Source organism: Dipteris shenzhenensis, chromosome 32, assembly GCF_047967505.1.
Source record: "Dipteris shenzhenensis isolate YYH24624 ecotype China chromosome 32, Dip_SZ_1.0, whole genome shotgun sequence".
In the NCBI taxonomy this organism is placed as follows: domain Eukaryota; kingdom Viridiplantae; phylum Streptophyta; class Polypodiopsida; order Gleicheniales; family Dipteridaceae; genus Dipteris; species Dipteris shenzhenensis.
In genome coordinates this window covers 6,750,048-6,769,030 of record NC_141627.1, presented here as the reverse complement: position 1 = coordinate 6,769,030, position 18,983 = coordinate 6,750,048, and the positions used below count along the sequence as shown (strand labels likewise).

Genomic DNA, 18,983 nt, shown 5'->3' with positions numbered 1-18,983 from the left:
ATCGATCAACCCCTACACCTCTCTTTCTCACTCTCTCTCTCAAAACCACATACAAAAATTCTATAAACCTCCCCCCCCCCTCTCTCACAAAAACACAAAAGCACACACACACGCACACACACACTATCTCTCTCACACACACATATAATCTCTCTCTCTCTCTCTCTCTCCCTCTCTCTCTCTCTCCCCCCTCTTCCACTTATCTTTCTCTTGCATTGGATCATCCCCCAAGATGGTTTTTAAGCATGTGCAATTCTCCCCCCTCTTCCACTTATCTTTCTCTTGCATTGGATCATCCCTCAAGATGGTTTTTAATCAAGAAATTCGCCGGTATTGGCAGCAAGGAAATACGGGAAATAATTTAATGTACCTAATGTGTCTAGTTAGAACGAATGGACTAATGTTGGGTGCTCCAATAACATACAGCAATGGCTAGAGGAAGTGAATCGTATGACTATATGTGATATAAGGTAGACTGATACAGTTAATTACTCTCTCTCTCTCTCTCTGTCTCATAGAAATACGTAATGACATACACCCCCACGTATAAATTAAGCTAATGCCTTACACCTTTATCCCCCCTCCCCATTTCCTTTATATTTGATTTAATCCATATTCTTTTATTTTCGGCGCATGCAATGAAATAGTCGTTGAACTGAATCACACTCCCTCACCTTTATGTCTACACTTAATCAAGAAATTCGCTGGTATTGGCAGCAAGGAAATACGGGAAATAATTTAATGTACTTAATGTGTCTAGTTAGAACGAATGGACTATTGTTGGGTGCTCCAATAACATACAGCAATGGCTAGAGGAAGTGTATATAAGCGAACTGTACATCTCTCTCTCTCTCTCTCTCTCTCTCTCTCAGAGCTATAATACATATTGATTGTGCAGTCCACATCCTGCATCACCATCAAAACTGAGATATTAGATGCAGATAAAATTGAGCTTCCCTACTCATCTTGTATGACTTAAACACTGTACCGTATGCAGCATTCATAGATTCTCTATAGAGAAACATCTGGTCATCTCTTAACCAGTAGCCCAACCTACAACACAGTTGCACGCTAAACTACCAACCTTTTCTACAATCCTTTTCTATTGACTCAGCATGTATGTCTACACTTTGCATGCCTTTGCCCCCTCGAGATTTGCACTTGATTTGTGTTGTAGGTTGGGCTACCTTCTTTCGTTCCTCCATTATCTTTATTTTCTTTCATCTCCTTTCCTTAGATATTCATGCCCTTTCACCTTCCCCCTAGCATCGATCAACCCCTACACCTCTCTTTCTCACTCTCTCTCTCAAAACCACATACAAAAATTCTATAAACCTCCCCCCCCCCTCTCTCACAAAAACACAAAAGCACACACACACGCACACACACACTATCTCTCTCACACACACATATAATCTCTCTCTCTCTCTCTCTCTCCCTCTCTCTCTCTCTCCCCCCTCTTCCACTTATCTTTCTCTTGCATTGGATCATCCCCCAAGATGGTTTTTAAGCATGTGCAATTCTCCCCCCTCTTCCACTTATCTTTCTCTTGCATTGGATCATCCCTCAAGATGGTTTTTAATCAAGAAATTCGCCGGTATTGGCAGCAAGGAAATACGGGAAATAATTTAATGTACTTAATGTGTCTAGTTAGAACGAATGGACTAATGTTGGGTGCTCCAATAACATACAGCAATGGCTAGAGGAAGTGAATCGTATGACTATATGTGATATAAGGTAGACTGATACAGTTAATTACTCTCTCTCTCTCTCTCTGTCTCATAGAAATACGTAATGACATACACCCCCACGTATAAATTAAGCTAATGCCTTACACCTTTATCCCCCCTCCCCATTTCCTTTATATTTGATTTAATCCATATTCTTTTATTTTCGGCGCATGCAATGAAATAGTCGTTGAACTGAATCACACTCCCTCACCTTTATGTCTACACTTAATCAAGAAATTCGCTGGTATTGGCAGCAAGGAAATACGGGAAATAATTTAATGTACTTAATGTGTCTAGTTAGAACGAATGGACTATTGTTGGGTGCTCCAATAACATACAGCAATGGCTAGAGGAAGTGTATATAAGCGAACTGTACATCTCTCTCTCTCTCTCTCTCTCTCTCTCTCTCTCTCTCTCTCTCTCTCTCTCTCGCCCAACCTACAGTAGCCCAACCTACAACACAGTTGCACGCTAAACTACCAACCTTTTCTACAATCCTTTTCTATTGGCTCAGCATGTATGTCTACACTTTGCATGCCTTTGCCCCCTCGAGATTTGCACTTGATTTGTGTTGTGGTTAGAGAGAGAGTTTCAATCGAAGGATCCACGGAATTCATCTATCTTCTATCTTCCATTTCTATCTTCTATCTTCTATCTATCTATCTATTCTATTAAGGAGGGAGGATGGAGATCTCTGACCTTGCTGGGCTCCCTTTGCTGCAGACCGTAGTAGCAAGCTGCAAAGGCAAGGAGTAGGCAGAGGGTAGGGCACTGAGAGAAGGAGGGTGGTGGAGCTGAAGGAGACGAAGCGTGGTGGAGGGTGGTGGAGGTGCAGGAGAAATTCGCTGGTATTGGCAGCAAGGAAATACGGGAAATAATTTAATGTACTTAATGTGTCTAGTTAGAACGAATGGACTATTGTTGGGTGCTCCAATAACATACAGCAATGGCTAGAGGAAGTGTATATAAGCGAACTGTACATCTCTCTCTCTCTCTCTCTCTCTCGCCCAACCTACAGTAGCCCAACCTACAACACAGTTGCACGCTAAACTACCAACCTTTTCTACAATCCTTTTCTATTGGCTCAGCATGTATGTCTACACTTTGCATGCCTTTGCCCCCTCGAGATTTGCACTTGATTTGTGTTTTGGTTAGAGAGAGAGTTTCAATCGAAGGATCCACGGAATTCATCTATCTTCTATCTTCCATTTCTATCTTCTATCTTCTATCTATCTATCTATTCTATTAAGGAGGGAGGATGGAGATCTCTGACCTTGCTGGGCTCCCTTTGCTGCAGACCATAGTAGCAAGCTGCAAAGGCAAGGAGTAGGCAGAGGGTAGGGCACTGAGAGAAGGAGGGTGGTGGAGCTGAAGGAGACGAAGCGTGGTGGAGGGTGGTGGAGGTGTAGGAGATGGAGCTCGAGCAACGGAGGGTGGTGGAGCTGCAGGAGACGAAGGGTGGTGGAGGGTGGTAGAGGTGCAAGAGATGGAGGAGTTGCAGGAGGCTGATGCGCTGATCTCGTTTCTGTCGATGATGTCGCCACGTGCCTCCTCCCTTCTGTCGATGATGTCGCCACGTGTCTCCTCCCTCCTTCTATCTATTCTATTGATAGAAGAGCTGAAGGTCGAGCTTCGGAGGAGCTGCAGGAGACTGCTTGGTGATGGCGATGGCGGAGCGTAGGAGACGACGCAGCGTAGGAGACGACGGCGGAGCGTAGGAGACGGAGGAGTTGCAGGAGACGACGGAGCGATGGCGACGGAGCTGCAGGAGACGACGAAGCGAGACGACGGAGCTACAGGTTGGCGAAGGAGAGAGCTGGAGACGAAGCAGGGACGTTTGAAAAGGCGACGACGGCGATTCAATGCGTGGCGGGCGATCATCTTGAATGCGACGGCGTGAAGGTGAAGGTGACTGAAGGTGATGAAGGTGAAGATGAAGGTGAAGGTCCCTCCTCCTCCCGCCACGTGCCTCTCCCTCCTCCCGCCACGTGCCTCCCCCTCCTCCCGCCACGTGCCTCCCCCTCCTCCCTCCTCCCTCCTTAATAGAATAGATAGAAGATAAGATAAGAAGATAATATAAGATAAGATAAGAAGCCTTCCCATTGGCTGTTAAGGGCCTAATCCAAGAGGCCCTTTTTGAGTCCTAAATTCCCCTAATGGTTCATAATGGAGGACAACTCAGGAGTGCTTTGATACATTGTGCAATCGATCTCATAAATGACAAACTTGTCAATAATTTATTAAGTATCTTTTTTGAAAATATAAACATACCTAGCTAGTTCTCTACACTTGACAAATTGTACTACAAAGCCTAAAGATTCAGCAACTCAGGACACCCTCTCCTCCTCCTCCTCATATCTATCTATCTATATTTTTATATATCTATGTGTATGTGTGTACTGTATATATATATGTATACATACATACATACATATATATATATACATATGTATATACATATATATGTATATATATACATGTATATATATATATATACACATGTATATATGTATATACACATGTATATGTATATATGTATATATGTATATACATATATATATATATATATATATATATATATATATATATATATACATACATATATAAGCGTTTTATTCTCTGAGACTGATAAAGCTACAAGCGGTGAAGAAAAAGCTTTACGAACAAAGACCAGAGGCCGAAGTGGCCCCAGCCGAGAGAAAAATTGTTTAGGCAATCCATAGGTATACATATATCTAGATATTGCCTCATATATCCATCTAGAATCGTTTGGACAAACAAAGACTTTTAGATATATATACATATATGTATATATGTATATACATATACATACATATGTATATACATATACATACATATGTATATACATATATTTGTATACACATATATATATATATATGTATGTATATACATGTATATACATATATACATATATATGTATATATATATGTATATGTATATACATGTATATACATATATACATATATATGTATGTATATATGTATGTGTGTGTGTGTGTGTGTGTGTGGGTGTGTGTACATACATACGCTGGGGCACCAACTCAATATGTATTATATTACTACCCTAGTCCAAAATTCAGGGTATGGGGGGACAAGGTCCATATATAATATGCATAGATTTCCTTTATAAATTTTAAATATGCAAGGGAAAAATATGAAAATTTCATGTCCCCGCTCCCATAAAATATAAGTTATATACCTTGAAAAATATGCAAGATTTTAAGATTTGTATATGTTTTTCATAATATGTGAGGCTAAGGGGGGGGGTCTTTTGGATGAGGGAGGGTAAAACAAAAAATGCACTAAAATATGAAAAACCATCTCCTTTCAAATTAGTGTAACTTTTTCATGTGAACCAAATTTCAAGGTGTAAAGACATATTTGAAGCTCCTTTAGTGTAGAACACAACCATGTTAATTTGAATAATTTCTACTCATGGCATATTGTTAAATTCATCTCATACTCAAGATTTTGATAGGTTTTCTTACTAAAGGGAGTTAGCGCCCCAAGATACATACATACATACATATAAGAGAGAGAGAGAGAGAGAGAGAGAGAGAGAGAGAGAGAGAGAGAGAGGTACATAGACATTTTATGAACATCATAAAAGAAATGTGTCTTTTTTTGGTAATTTGCTTGAGCTACCTCCCTCTACATGTTTAAGAAACATAGATGTCATCATAGTGAGTGTCACATTGTCTTGTCTTGTATCTGAACTCCATGTCCTTGTGTCTTGTCTTCTTTAATGGATTCCATGTCCCTTGATGCCTAATAGAGATAACGCTCATGAAAAGTTGCTGCTTGAAACATGTTAATCTCTCTCTCTCTCTAACACACACACACAAACACACACACAATGTGTGTGTGTGTGTGTGTCTATATGCATGTATGTACTTTTTGTGTGTGCACATAAGCATGTGCTCACACACATATACACAAAAGTAATCAAAAGATTTTATTTTAAGGGAGTAATGTACTTATACTCACATCTCAAGAAAGACACATGCATCTCCAAGCCTAAAGTATTCTATATTGAGTGCCATGTCATAATGAAGTTATCTTTGCTAAAACTAGCAACTTGAAACATATGTTCCTTTAGAACATATTCTTGGAGGAAAGCATTAAAATACTTATAGCACAAAGCTTCCATGTCTCATGGGAGTCTTACAACATTAATATTAGGAAGGTGTGTGGTGGGGGTTGAAGGTTGGGTGGGACATGTTAGAGGAATGCAAAGTAGTATTTATTGATGGTGTGATATGTGATGCTAGATTGCAACACTTGGTATAAGGCCTTTTATGATGGGTTCCGACGACCTGCCTGCTCATGGTGGAGAAAATAGAATTGAAGAATGGCTGCCGGGTGTGGTGGTTCATGCCACACCCGGTCAGCGATCACCAAGAATTGAACGATGGTTGTCGGGTGGTTCACACCACCCAGTCGGCGATCATCAAGCTACTAATTTATGTCGCTAAGCTATGATTGGTATAGTAGTTGGAGGAGATGGAATGGCCCAATCATGTAGTGGTTGGAGGAGTTGGAGTGGGTGGTCTTCATGGCTCGGATACAAAACTTTTGTGTCAGTGTTCGGGTTCGTGCCTCCTATTGGGCCAACTAGGACATCAACCTTTCACACCACCTTTTGGAAGATAGCCGTTGGGTGGTGTGAACCCAGCCTTACTCTAAAAGGGACTTGGATTTGAGCTATCCATACTATCTACATACCCAAGCTGCATTGAGTCTTTAGTGCTTCCATAATCCATGGTGATTACATTTAAAGCTACCTCTACAATCCCTAGTAAGTGAGAGAAGTTGGCTATGAGGTCTATGAAGTAAAGCATTCATGAATTTTAAGGGTGAGCACACATGGCCAAAGGAAGCTCCAAAGGCGCCCAACTTGTGGTTTACACATGGCAGTCTTCAATGGACAGGGGTTTACACGGTTAAAAAATCCTTATTAAAAGGTAGCATTTAAGGGAGGGAGGGGGCGATGGTACTTGTATCATCTTATTTGCCTACTATAGCACCCCAGCTAGTAGGATGTTCCCATGCAAGACGTTTTAACGAATGAAATTTCATGGAATGCGACGAGTAAATACTGTCCCTGGCAAAAATTCATAGCGCTCTATAGGCTTAAGAAGCTCCTCCCTAAAATTACGAATTTGCATGACATTAAGTGGAAAGATAAGGAAACATAAAAGTGGCAATGATGGATGGGAGTTGAAGAAGGTAGAAACTAGCGTGACTACTAGTAAGGAGCAAAACTCTACCATGCATCATCGTTGTAATGCATTTTTCTACGCGAAAAACCTTCTAAAGACGAGGGTAACATAAGAATGAACTGTAAGCTTTGCCCGTTAAAAATGGGCAGGGTGTCCTTGGTTTGTAAAGGGCATGAGAAATGAATTTATAGGGATGATGTTAGTGAAATGCCCTGGGGGGGCAATTTACAAAAAGAAAAGGTGAGTGGCATGACAATTGTAGCGTTGCATTTTTGCAAACTACCAAGCTAGGGGCATTATGCCAATGCCGAGGCCCCTTGGAGGCTCTTGATAGCTTCCATCGGAGCGGGAGAGGAAGAAGGCTAAGATGAGGAAACCGAGGAAGGCGAGGGAAGCGAGCAGGAGGGAGGGAGGCCAAGGAGGCAGGGTCACAAATGTTGTTTTGACATATTAGTGTTCCTCGTCCATCTTCCTGGTTTGATAGGGATGTGCGATGTATTTCTAGCTCTAATGTTGAAGTGTGAGTGTGATATTGGCGTGAGAATGCTCAAGATTGAATCTTTTATAAAATAAGAGCCTCAGATGACACGATTGGTATTGTCTTCTGGCCGGACGAGGGACCTTGACATATTGGGGAGAGGAGGGGGGAGGGTGGCAGATTGGAGTTGGGAATCCTCAGTGTTTACCAAAAACTGAGGCTTCATGTTAGGTGAATTGTTAAATTAGAAAAACAAGTTAAACCACGTTCAAGTGGCTTGCCGTGAAGGGATTCGCAATAGGAAAGAGGAAAAGAAGGTAAAAAAGTTGGAACGACATTAATTGGACAAGAAAAAGGAGGACCAAAATTGAAAACAAGAGAGAAAGGGGGAAGAAAAAGTGGGGCCTCAACGAATCACCAAAAAAAGCTAGAAATATTTGAAAAATCAGTGAATTTTAGCTTCTTAAGAGAGGCATCGGCAATATAGCCTACCTTACGGCAGCAAGCCAAAAGCTTGGGAGAGAAGGTTTTTAAATTTGTAATTTTGAGGCTATTTTAGTTATATTTGGTGAGACAAGATGAATATCATTCATAAGGCCTGCCTGAGATCGAAAAAGAAGACGAATTGAATGTGGAGCATGGAAAAGGGAGCACAAAGTTGAGAGAGAGAGGATTTGAAGGAAAGAATCCGAAAATTAGCAATGAGAGAGAGAGAAAGAGAGAGCGGATTTGAAGCGTTGATGTGGCTCCAAGTGGCACCAATCCCTCAAAAAAATGAGCTTTCTCAAATGCCATGGGGGTTACTTAGGCCTTTAGGCCTCCATAGATGGCAAGCCAAAAACCTGAAACCAAAGAATATTTTTGGTACAACAAAAGCAAAAAAAAGAGGAGTAAGAAGTGGGCATGAGACAGCTGCAAAGCAATAAGTAGAGGTAGGAGGCGGCGAAAGGAAGCAAATGCGAAAGGGTAACAAAAGCACCACCTTTCGTCGACAAGGGGAGCCAAAGCCAAACCCAAAGCCAAAGCCAAAGCCATAGCCATGACTCGTAAGCTCTTCTTCCTCGCCATAGTCCTCCTCCTCCCCCTCTGCTGCTGCTCCTCCTCCTCCTTCCTGCGCTTCCCCGTCGTCCACCGTGATTCCCCCTCCTCCCCCCTCCGCTCCCCCTCCCTCCTCCCCTCCTCCTTCCCCCCCCACTCCCCCCTCCTTCACTTCGTCTCCTCCGGTCTCTCCCTTCACACACGCCTCCACCACCTCCATCCCCTCCCCTCTCCCGTCTCCTCTCGCTTCTCCTACCTCTCCGAGAATGTCGGTGACTTCTACCTCTCCGCCCTCGTCGGCTCCCCCCCCCAACCTCTCATCTTCACCCTCGACACCGGTAGCGAGCTCACTTGGGCCTCTTGCTCGCCTTGCAAACTCTGTGACCCCCAGGCCGCTGGCCCTCTCTTTCGCTTCGCCCGCTCCTCCTCCTACCAGCGTGTGCCTTGCACCTCCCCCCTCTGCACGCAGAGCTTAGGCTTCGCTGGGGGCCAGTGCGGTAATGAGTCGGCTAATTCTTGCGTGTTTGCGCTGCAATACGGAGACGGCTCCCGGGATGCGGGCTACATCTCTGCCGACGTTTTTCACGTTGGCAAGCAGCTTGCCAAGCCCTTCGTTTTTGGATGTGCCGTGGTCGAGGTGGAAACTGTACCCACTCCCACTTCCGGCATCATAGGTCTGAATGCAGGTCCCTTCTCCTTCCCCTCCCAGCTGCTGGGCAGCGGCTACTCGAAGAAGTTTGCTTACTGTCTCCCTGATCGTGTCACCAACTTGAATTCGTCCGGAGTGATTCAATTTGGTGACTATAAACTTCCCACAAAATTGGCATACACGCCCCTGGTCCCTCCCTTCTCGCCACTGGGAGAGCTATACTACTACCTCGATCTTCAAGGAATCAGTCTCGGGAAGGAACTCCTGAAAATTCCTGCTTCCTCTTTCCGGTCCAATGCTTCTGCTATGGGAGGCACTGTTCTTGATTCAGGTACAGCTATTACCCATTTGGCGGATTCTGCTTACAGACCCCTTGTCCAAGCTATGTTTAAGGCTACTGCACGACTGCATCCCTTCTCTTCTAAAGAGGCAGGGGGAGATGTATGCTACAGGATCCCTCTCACTGCAAGTGTTCTCCCGAGTGTGCCAAGCATCACCTTCCATTTTGCGGGGGGAGTCGACCTCGAGATGGGGGCTGATAGTATCTTGTACCCAGCTTTAGTGGAGAGGAGCAACATAGTGCTTTGTGCAGCTTTCGCTAGCTCTGGTTCGAGTCCTTTGAACATAATTGGAAACTACCAGCAGCAAAATTACTGGATTGAGTACGACCTTTCTTCTTCGCGCGTTGGATTTGCGAAGGCGAACTGTGCCATGGTATGATTCACGTAGCATCTGTGAGAAGGTGGATCATGCGAAATGTTAACGGGCTGCCACTGGCTGGATCCGACTTCACGAGCTTCACCTATTCGCAAATAAATCGCAATACATTCGGAAGGACTGCGACATTCTCGAGGAGATATTTTACAGGCTGTTTACCATTCGCGACTCATTTGAGATGTGGCAGTTGCGCACAATAAACATCTGAGTGCGGTCGCCGTTCTTTTTGGTTGTTGCATTTAAATCTGGGTTTTTGGGAGGGGTTGGTGAAATGGGATGATGGATTTTCAAGAATTGAACCCGTCCCTCAAAATATGATAAATGTGATGATTTCACACACCCATTTGGAATAAATAAATCAATGTGGCTTCTTAGGTTCTTATGTTCCTGCGGTTAGTGGACATGCAAATTTCACTTAGTGAAGTTTTGGGGGGCATGTTCTTGTGATAGGAAGCTGAGAATTCTCTTTTTGTACTCCCCTCCCCCCCCTTTTTTTACCTCAAGCAAAGCCACCAAAGGAAAATCTTTTGAAGAATTCACCGCTTAAAAAAACACCAAGGAGATTGTTGAAGAGCTCCTTCCAAGAAGTGGCTCAAGAGGTGTATGCTCAAGGTGATTGTATGACTTTGTTTTTATGTTTTAATTTTTAAGCGAAATGGTGTTTGATTAGTTTTTGGTTTTTCTTTTGTGTAGTGAAGAAGCTTCTTCGTGAAAATTCGAAGTATGTTAGTTTTAAATCTACTATAACATTCGAATTGAAATGTAAAACCTCATCAAAAAAATCCAAACATGAGGAGTTCAAAACTTCCCAACCCAAAAAAGACATTATTGATGTTATTGTGATAGATTAGTTATATCATAACTCTAAATAGGTTCCCACGATATATTGAAAAATCAATTAATTAGTTGTGGAGAAAGGAAGAGGGTGGAAAGGAAGAGGGGAAGGCTAATATAATGTGCAGTTAATGTAACCAGAATCTTATGCACCAGAACCTTCTCTATCGCTTTTATGCAGCCAGCAGCGCCTCTTCACATTTCGTCGTAGTCCCGCTTGGTTTGTTGCTGGAGTTCGACTTCTACTCTCTCTGCCACCATCGAGCTTCCTTATGAAGCTTTCACTACAAGGGCTTGCATAGCCTAGTCTCTAAGCGTTGCGTAGCCTTGCTTCAATTTCTGTTTTAGTTCTCTCTCTCTCTCTCTCTCTCTCTCTCTCTCTCTCTCTCTATCTGTGTGTGGCTCCTCAGTGTTGCTCTCTCTCTCTTGTGTGCGTGTGTGTGAGAGAGAGACTACCTCACTCTCTCTCTCTCTCTCTCTCTCTCTCGTCTGCCTCTTAGATGCCCCTCTTTAGTTTAATCCAACCTAAGCTTAATCAATTTCATGATTTTTCTACATCCATCCCTGGCGGGTGTCATTCACCATGTAGCAACTCTTTGGAACCGTGATAGGAATTTTGTTTGCAAAATTAGGCATGCCATGGAACTGATTAGGCGAGAGAATAGTCTTTGGTTTATGAGATACGGATTTTTGAAGTTGGAGGAGTGAATTTTTGGAGTTGTTTATTATTGCATATGAAGAAGTCTTCTTTTTTATATTATGCTATTTCGTTTGTGAAAACTTTTTTGTAATATAATCATTATTAACATATTATAAAAGTCAATAGCATGTTAATTGATCATTTTACAACTTGAAATGTTCTAATCTTTCCATGTTAATGTAATAATTGATTCTTTTATAATTTTGAAATGTCTAATAAAACATTCTTTATTAGCATGTTAGAATGTCAAGGTAACATTCTTTAATTTGAAAGTACTATGTAACCAACTTGATTTATTGAAAAAAAGTACCTTTTCCAAGTTTAAACAATGTTATTGCAACAAATAGCAGCTCATTATGTCACACATTTGTCTTTGCAGCAAGTAAGCAATTGATATGCAAGGAAGAGAACGATGAGGTCAATTCTCACAATGGCCCTAATATTGCAAGTAATTTCCATCCATCACCTCATTCATTCCCATTGAATGCAAAAGCAATCATTCCATCTAAGGAGAACTTGGGGGGAGGGAATTCATTGATATCACTCACCGCTACACAATTATCATATTGCACTCCTTAAAGATTTGTTTTCGAGGGGAAGTTGCTTTGTAAGTATGGAACTTACAAAGTAGCAAATCCTAAGTACCCAACTTTCTTGAAAGGGGATCTCACTGACAGGTTTTGCTCACACATTGTCACAGTGCTTATTCCTTCCACTTACATTAACCAATTTGTAAAAATTTTACAAGTTGGAGAGTTTTATAGAATAGAAGGAGCTAGCGTTGTGTTGAGAGGAGCAACTGAGGGTGGGACATCTAGATTCTCTTTGCTACTTGATGCTACTACATGCATCATATGATGTGAACCCTTTGAGGGAAATCTTCGCTTGCTGCCCGATCGTTCCCTCTCCACATATGTGTCGGGGGTTGCTAAGATGATTAACTTTGGCAAGCATAACATAGCAAGTGTGATGGAGACAGTTGCAATTGTTATCATCAAAATTGCAAATGAAAGACCAAATAATTGTTGTAGATGGACCACGAGATGAAGACAGAGCTGCTGTAAGTTAATAGTGTTTTTGTTCTACTATTTTCAATTAAAAAGTAATTGTTGCAAATTTTGCTTATGTCGCAACACTTTGGTTTTGTAGCTATCATTTGTGAACGAGAGAAAACCTACCCTCACTCAACTTGTGTAAGAATTTCATGATGAGGGTGTGGTTATGTACATCTTGAAAAATGTTTCTTTCTTGAAGGCTAAGAATACCATATGTGTTTTTGACTTCACCATTTTGGTAGAGGTGCCTGATGGCCCCATGAAAGAAAGCTTGAAAGAAGCTTTCTCTAGTCAAGTTTCTCGCCTTGGCTATAGAACAAAGGTGCCTACTCTAATACTAAATTTTGTTTTCCACCCACACAACAAAAATAACACATTGGTTTCTATTCAAACTTGTAGATATCAGGCAAATTGTACTTCCCCATTGTCAACGTAGATCTTGTGGAGCATATGTGTGAGACTTGTGGAGGCTTGCGCATGAGCAGAGAACCCCTATTCCCATTTTGCTACTCCTGCAAGAGCCCAGAAGGGATCTTGCAAGTCCCTACCTTGAGAGGAGATATTGTTCAACACAACGGCGGCGAGCAAGTTCTAGTCCATATTAAAGGCCCATATGTAGACATCGTACTTGCATTGGGCATGACTTTTCTTCAAATGTACGAGGAAGATCTAATGATGGCACGAAACAAGCTTAAAACATGCAAACCTGGTGGAAGCTTCACTATTAATAGTTCTGGTGCTATTATAGCATATGAGCCAAATGCATGAAATATTTGTACACTTTGATGATACATTTGGGTTTCATATTATTCTCGCTTAATTATTTCATTTCAATGTACTTTTGAGCAAATAAGCTTTTAAGAAACATTATTCACAGTCTGGATATACAATTGCTTCTTGAGAAAAAACAATTAGTGAAAAATCAAATTTTCAATGACAAATACCATGTCAACACAAATGTTCTCATATGTCTTTGCCAATTCTTTCCAAGTTTAAGTTATGAACAATTGTTGACAACTTTATTTAAGAACATTGTTTTCCATAGTGGAAGTTGTAACAATCCATGGACAATCTTCCAAACAATAAGGCTTGCATGCAGAAGACATTGCTTCCATGCTTTCGAACATGTTTTTGGAAAGTAAATATTCAACGCAAACAATTATCAATAAAATTTACAAAGTTAGAAGATTGGTTCTTGCTCTAATACATTCAGTTGCAACACCAACACATGGTAAAGATGCAACAATAATTCTGGAAACCTTGCCTACTTACAAAAGGCAACGAAATGAAAAAATACATTAACAAGAATACGTAAAGAAAACATTGGATACTTCATCTTTTCCATGTGTTTGTTGCGGTTCATTGAAAATTTTCTTGAAACTAAAAAGAGCAAAAAAAAACATGACTATATTCTTGATAAGCAGTGGAATAAATATAGCTTTGTCTTCTGCAGAGAACAATTTCTTATGCAATCTTTGTTGGAAATATATTAAATAAGAAAAGCTCCCTTTGATGAATAAGAAAAACCTTCAAATGATTCATAAAAAACCGAACACAAACAACTTAAATAATGTGGAATCTCGATTGATTTCCATTAGAATACCATTTGCACAAATAAGGAACTCACTTACGAAGGGCAATTTGGCCTACATGGAAGTGTTGTAAATGTTTTTGCTGATGTTAGATAGAGCACAATGAGTATTGCCTAGGTTCATGGGACAAAATGATATAGTTGATGTAGATATCAAGCGAAAACTAGCATATAAACATAGTTACATGAGTGGAGTTGTTCGCCCTACATTGACTATGTCGGCATTGATAGAATTGCTTCATACCCCTCTATACCAACAAAATAATGTAAAAGTCAACCCTGTTTGGGAAATTCACATACAAAAGATTCAATAGTCTAAGACTTTTCAAGAGGATACTGTGAGATGCAAACCTTTCAGAGGGCTTGATGTAATTCTTTGTGGCAGCCTATGTCAAGCTAGTCCTATAAAGGACGCTTGGATTTTCATGGAAAAACCATCAAATTCCACAACAATGCCAACATTTTGAAAAGAAAATGTTCTTCTCTACGAATTGACAACCCCCATGCATCAACAAGACAATACATTCATAGAAACACTAAATAGAATAAGAGTTGCAGAACACATTCTAACAGGTATCTTTTACCTTAACAACAAATATCATCATCAACCAAGAGAAAAACAATATATCCCACACTTATTCTACACAAATAATACAAAAGATGCTCACAATGAAGAAGTTTTTAGATTGCTAGAAGAAGACCCACACATATTCAAAGCAATCGACAAAAGAAACAAGATATGTACCAAAACTATATCAATTCTAGCAAGCCTAAAGAACACAAATGGATTACACCAAATCTTGCATCTCAAGCCAAGAATGCAAGCCAGGAATGATTGTTGAAATCTGTTTAAGAAACTTAGACATCCAAGATGGCTTGGTCAATGGAGCAGATGGAATTTTCAAAGATTCTTTCGAAAACTCTCAGGAACGTGTACTATGGATATTGTTCAACAATCAGGCCATAGGCAAAAAAACACGATACAACAATGCCAACCTCTACAACAACAATGTTTCACCTAATTGGACACCTATACATCCCATAACAAGGGAATTCCAATTTCTGAAAAACTACTTGAACACTATTTTAAGAAATCAATTCCCCATACAACCAGCAGCAGCTAGAACCATCCATCGTTCCCAAGAATTATCTATGGATTGTCTTGCTTTTGATCCATCATTATTAAGTCTCATGGACTTACATACACAGCTCTATCACGCATACACAATCCAGACAATATTTTCCTCATCAACCCAATCCTACCAAAACACATAAAAGTTGATGTCAATGTTCTACAAGAAATCCAATACTTAAACAACACCGAAAGTGGATGACAAGACAAATACATTTCAATGCCAATACAACAACAACAATGACACTACAATCACTAAACACAAGACCATTAACATCACACTACGAAGACATACTCCATGACAAAAGCATGCTAAATGCAACAATCTTATGCCTCCAAGAGTTGCATTCCAAAGAAGACGACTCTCTAACATTGCCAGGATTTACATGCTTGCAAAAAAATAACGATGTTGGAATTGCAACATGTTTTAAAAACAATTTAGTCTTGGACATGGAAGAATACATCATACAAAGACATTGCGAGTGCTACCTCATAATATTCATGACAAAGAAACATTCCAACATTGCAATAATTAATGTCTACAAAGGACCTATAGCACCACATTCAATACTTGTAACTATAATCGACAAACTACTCCTTCAAATACAACATGGAATTCCAACTATGATCATTGGAGACTTCAACATTCACTATGATACTACCAAAACTACTTCCACACAACTTACCACATACATTGAACAAAGAAATTTCATGCAATTGATTCATGAACCCACAGTTATTTTCGGTTACACTATAGACCATATATGGTCAAACACAAACAATGACCACAATAAAGTTGGTACTAATTTCATTTATTGGTCAGACCACTCTCTCATTTACAAATTCATTGACCTCCATCAAGGGCATGCCTTTTGAATGCAATTCACCTTGTTTTTATACGATAAATAAAATTTTGGTTTTCGCCTGAAAAAAAAGTATTCGTCCATGTTTTGGGTATATCTATATATACATTCCTACCATATCAGCATATATGTGAATCCACCTTGTGAAATTTTTGTCATGTTGTGAGTCACTCAAAAGGCTGAAAACTCCATCATGCATATCAATGACTGGCAGTTAGTATATGACATCCCCACCGATGACACCATTGCCTAACAATGGGTAAAGACCATAGGATAAACATAAGCTCTCACACATATAGTGCATTAAATTTCAGTCAAATTAAATCCTTAAACGGATCTAGTGTTGAGAGGCCACGCTCAACATCATGTGAATACATGTGCATAGCACTAACACATATAGAGTGCTATAAAGGAAAGGGTTAGATGCCTGACCCTGACCCTAACCCTAAATGGGTTTGTATATGTTCTACATTAACAACTTGTGAAGGATGTCCAATTTCATTTTACTCTCTCCCAAATGAGCATTTCTACGCAAAAAATGCTTGGAGAGTCTCATTGATAAGGCCACGCACTGCACCACTAAGATAGAAATAATTAATCACAATATGAACAAGAGATTGAAGCTGCACTATGTGTGTTGTTTTTGGAGAATGAATTTGGACATGTTAATGGGTTTATTTCTAATGTCACACAGGGGAAAAAGAAGGGAAATGCTTATTTTCCTTATTGTACACAAAATGCACCATGGGAAATAGAGGGAAAAATAGTTGTTTTTCTTGGGGAAAAATATCTTAAAAAGCAATTGTGATTTTTGGCCGGCTACGTCTCACAGGGAAGCCTAATTGATGGCAGCCCATCTTGGAGAAGTGAAACTCATTTTCAATCCTTTTTTATCCCCCCAAATCTCCACATGATCTCCACCTTTTTCTCACTCTTTTCCTCTCCAAGTCCTAGCTTACTATTTCACTCCCTACTTTTCCTCTCTCAACTCTTGGTGGACTTCCAACTTACTATTTCCCCATAGGTCAGGCCATTTGAATGACAAAAGTCATTCAACTTGTTTCTCTTTTTCCTCCATGACATGAGATCTAGTAGAAAACATCAAAGCTCATTTTCGAGCCTTTTAGCCTAGAAGGGAAATAGCCCTCCACTACTCAAAGGAGGGCCAATGTAACATTGGGGAAAAACACAAAAAGAAAAGAAAAAGAAATACTGCCGAGTTTGCATTCATTGAGGATACTTGAGTTACTTTATTATACCTAAAATATGGTGCAGAATATGGTATTTTTGACATCATTGATGGGTTTGGAGCAGGCCAAAACCCTTGGATTGGCTTTTGAAATGCTGAAAAACGGGTCCCTAGAGGCCCGAAAAAGGCAAAAAGCGCTCGAAAAACTAGTTGTACAAATGAAAGTGATTTAACAGGTTGGCCCTTGATCGCTTTCATTTTGTACAATTGGTTTTCCAAGCCTTTTTGGCCTTTTTTGAGCCTCCGGGGGGACATTCTCGGCATTTTAAAAGTCATTCTGGGGATTTCGGCCCGCTCAGATGCATCGGCGATGTCAAAAATACCAAATTCTACACCATACGTTAGTGGGGTTATGCCATATTTTATTGTTTTAGAGGAAAGAAAAATGAAGAAATTGTGGATTTCTCTCAGGGCCCCAAAATGAGCTCCCATTTTTTCTAATGCTTTGTAAAAAAGCTTATCAAGTTTCTAAGTTTGGTGCATGACAATTTGCACTAAATTCAGTATCTATTTCTCTTGAAGATGTTTTTCATAGTGTGTTATAACTTTGGCCTTGAGTGTTTCCATAGCAAAGTGATTCCCAAATCTTGTTTGACTTCATTGGAACTACTTAAAAGTGTAGGTGTCCCCAATTTTATATTATATGTATTCTTGCACAAAGTTATTATGAAGGTTGAAATACTATATAGGGATTAGGCTATTATTTACTCCTTAAGATCTCCATGCATAGAGGTTGCTCTCATCATGTACAGGCATGACCTAGTAGACCTTAATAGGCTAGAGCCTACCTTGGGTTGCAAGGCTCAAAGAACCCCTAAATTGCCTTGGAGAACCCCCCTTCTACCACTAAATTTAAGCCATAGCTAAATTGGGGAATTGACCCTTTGGCGTAACTTGACCAAGTAATGGGAGGATGAAGATTTTGGGCCTTAAGTGGTGGGTCCTCTAATGGGTACCAATCCAATCCATGAGCTCCCATTATATTATATACTATGCATCCCTTTAAAGTTTTAGCCTATTATCAAAACTCCCATTATGGTTGTGTTAACTACGTGCATCATAGTCCTAACAAATTGTAGAATTTTGGACTTTTGAAAAATTTGAATTTGAATTTGTATGATTGGCCATATTATAGTCTTACATAGGTATACATTGACTAGTGGCTGGAACAATTGCATCCCTATATTGCCCTCATAAAGTTTCCTAGTGATGCACCTTTCATAGAGTGGGTTGGAGCACATATTTTGGGCTGAAGGTCCAACATCCAACTTACTGATTCATGCATTGAGATGGCCAAGTTGAATGCTAGTAGCTTCTCCCTAGCAACTCTATCATATGTACAAGGAGATTCTCCTAGGGAATTGAGATCCCAAATATGATGTTCAAGCTTCAATTTAATTTCTCCTAAACAATGCTATAATTCCTTCTAAAACGAATGCTTATCAGCATCACTCTTTATTCTCGCTCTGCACAATAAGGGATGGGCTTTCAGAAGAAGCTTGGGATGGTGGAGAAAAAGACTCAAAGGGATTTGGAAGGTAAAGGCCTCAATCCTATTCTAGAAGATTCTTCATTAGAGGTTAATGGTGACAGCAAAGCTGACAAAGCATCAACTAGTGAGCCCAGTATGTGTAATGTGTATCAAAGACTATGAGCTTGTTTGTCATCTATTTTGGAAAATGTCCAATGATGAGGTCAGTGTTGG

The 18,983-nt window shown here is 40.4% G+C and overlaps 1 protein-coding gene across 1 annotated transcript; it reads left to right on the top strand.

The window, feature by feature from the left end:
- The first annotated feature begins 8,479 nt into the window (after positions 1 to 8,479).
- Positions 8,480 to 10,003, top strand: LOC147880243 (aspartyl protease 25-like). The gene has a single exon (XM_087371114.1). The coding sequence runs from the start codon at positions 8,490 to 8,492 to the stop codon at positions 9,855 to 9,857; it is 1,368 nt and encodes a 455-aa protein (XP_087227240.1). The 5' UTR covers positions 8,480 to 8,489; the 3' UTR covers positions 9,858 to 10,003.
- The last annotated feature ends 8,980 nt before the right edge of the window (positions 10,004 to 18,983 follow it).